Raw genomic sequence first — 2,078 nt, 5'->3', positions numbered from 1 at the left:
TATCATGATTATATGCATGGATCTTTGGATATGCTTAAGAAATGTAGATGGCATTACTTATGTTATATATGATCTATAAATACCTCATATCATAAGATCATTGTTTCATAAAGAACAAATGTTACAGGCCATTCAATCATAATGATTATGTTTGGCAACACATGCTGTATGACCTTCTATGTTTACATACAATCAATGGTATACAAAGTTTCTAGTATACATGGTATAAACAAACAACATTTATGTTTTGTTATTGATTGCTGGTAAATTTGCATCCAGAGACAAAGATTTCATAAATACTAGGACGAGAATACTGTAACGTACATAAATATCCATATCATAGCTAGTTTATGTTTGAAAATCAACTTTTTGTAAATTGAAAGCAGATGCCTTTTATTAATTATAACTCAAAGTAAACAAATAAAAAAAACGACAAGAAGTAAAACAGCTGTACTTTTTTTCTTCATCTAAACAAACAATAAATTAAACTGGACGTCACCGAGTAAACAAACTCGAACAGTTCATCTTAACTGCAAATGTATCGATCTGATATTGAATCCTATCACGTTTGTGATTAAATAATTTTGAATTATAAACATCGTCTTTTATTTTTTCAAATGAGTTTGCTGAAAACGAAATTTATAAGTTGCAACACTAAACAGTATAGAATATACTTACTCTCTGATAACTATTCTCACATTTGCCATATCCGTTTTAAAATTTGAATACAGACAACCCTTTGTTTACTAAACAAATAATTTAACTGAGCTCGAAGGTATCAAAAATCAAAGGATATATAATAGTGAAATGACTAACCTTGCTGTCTCCGATTGCCAAATTTATTGGTGCAACGAATGCAATAAAAACGATGATAATATTCCTCACTGCCCATAAATTTCGTAAGAACCACGCCACTTTTTCTCGTATCATTTTTAACAAAACACGTGTATTGAATTAAATTAACTGGCACAAATGCGGTCAATAGTTCAACTCTTTGTGCTTATCAATATCGCATGTTGATAGTGTATTGAAATTTGTATTTTAAATCCAACACAGTAGGTCATGAAAAATCGGATAAGCTGTTGTTGATTTTTATTACATAATTATTGCCGAACAAGCACCGTTAGTTAGCTCATTTTTACAGCCCTACAAATACAGGACTAACACTGTCTGTTGCTGTCGCGTCCGCGGACAGATTGTTGTGTGTCTGCTCTCCACGAAAGAAAACTAAAGATCCGAATAGCTTTCAAATTCCAAATTTAAACATATATAAAAAGAATATGTGACATTGACTTATAGATAAAGCAAATTAAATTAAAAGTTTGAAATTCCCTGAAAGACTACTAGCTGCTTAATATGCGATCCTCTTGTAGCTTTTAAAAGCGAAATAAATTACGACAGAACTGTCACAATCTGACCAAAACTGTAGTGTTACAAATGTACTTGCATACATAACATGATAAGAGTTCTTCGAATGCTAAAAAAATATCCACTTAATCAAAAGCTCATTTATCTCAGTAGGTGCAAAATAAATGTAAGTAAATTAGGATTACAGTCACTGTGTTGAATACTCTATGATGTTTTTTATATACCCATAATATTATGCATTACAGGAGCCACGTGGTATAGTTTTTTTATGCAGCGTGTGATTAAACCTCCACCGTACATGTTTATGCAAAGTCACAGCTAGTTCCATATGACCTTTGACATACATTTTATGTTGTAAACTAAAATGTACACATATTTTAAGCATTTATAATATATCATTAGTTGATGAATTACATGCATTGTGTTTTTCGTGTTCATTGAACGATTTTTATTATTGAAACCTAAATCTTTTCAGAATTTTTTTATCAATCTTATAAACGTTTGGGGTTATAGTGTTTTCGTCACTTTTCTGTGCATTACCCGGCACATGATTTTTGTATGATGACACTGACTTATTCAATAAATATATACTGTAATTTCGATTTTTAGTTTGATTATTCATACCTTAAACTATGAAGCAAAAAAAAAAAAGCAAATCAAAGAATTCTCAGAAAATCCGAAAGCCTTAGGGTATAAGCCAATCCTTTCAC

At 30.6% G+C, this 2,078-nt stretch overlaps 1 protein-coding gene across 1 annotated transcript in view; it reads right to left on the bottom strand.

The window, feature by feature from the left end:
• Positions 1 to 1,449, bottom strand: part of LOC139527706 (solute carrier family 13 member 2-like) — an 18,805-nt gene extending 17,356 nt beyond the window's left edge. Inside the window, exon 1 of the mRNA XM_071323330.1 lies at positions 817 to 1,449. Coding sequence (XP_071179431.1) covers positions 817 to 930 — 114 coding nt within the window. The 5' untranslated portion in view covers positions 931 to 1,449. The remainder of the gene's footprint in view (positions 1 to 816) is intronic.
• Between the last annotated feature and the right edge of the window lie 629 nt (positions 1,450 to 2,078).

This window comes from Mytilus edulis, chromosome 6 (genome assembly GCF_963676685.1).
Source record: "Mytilus edulis chromosome 6, xbMytEdul2.2, whole genome shotgun sequence".
Classification (NCBI taxonomy): Eukaryota; Metazoa; Mollusca; class Bivalvia; order Mytilida; family Mytilidae; genus Mytilus; species Mytilus edulis.
Note: the sequence above shows the minus strand (reverse complement) of the source record. Positions and strands in the feature narration are given on the sequence as shown.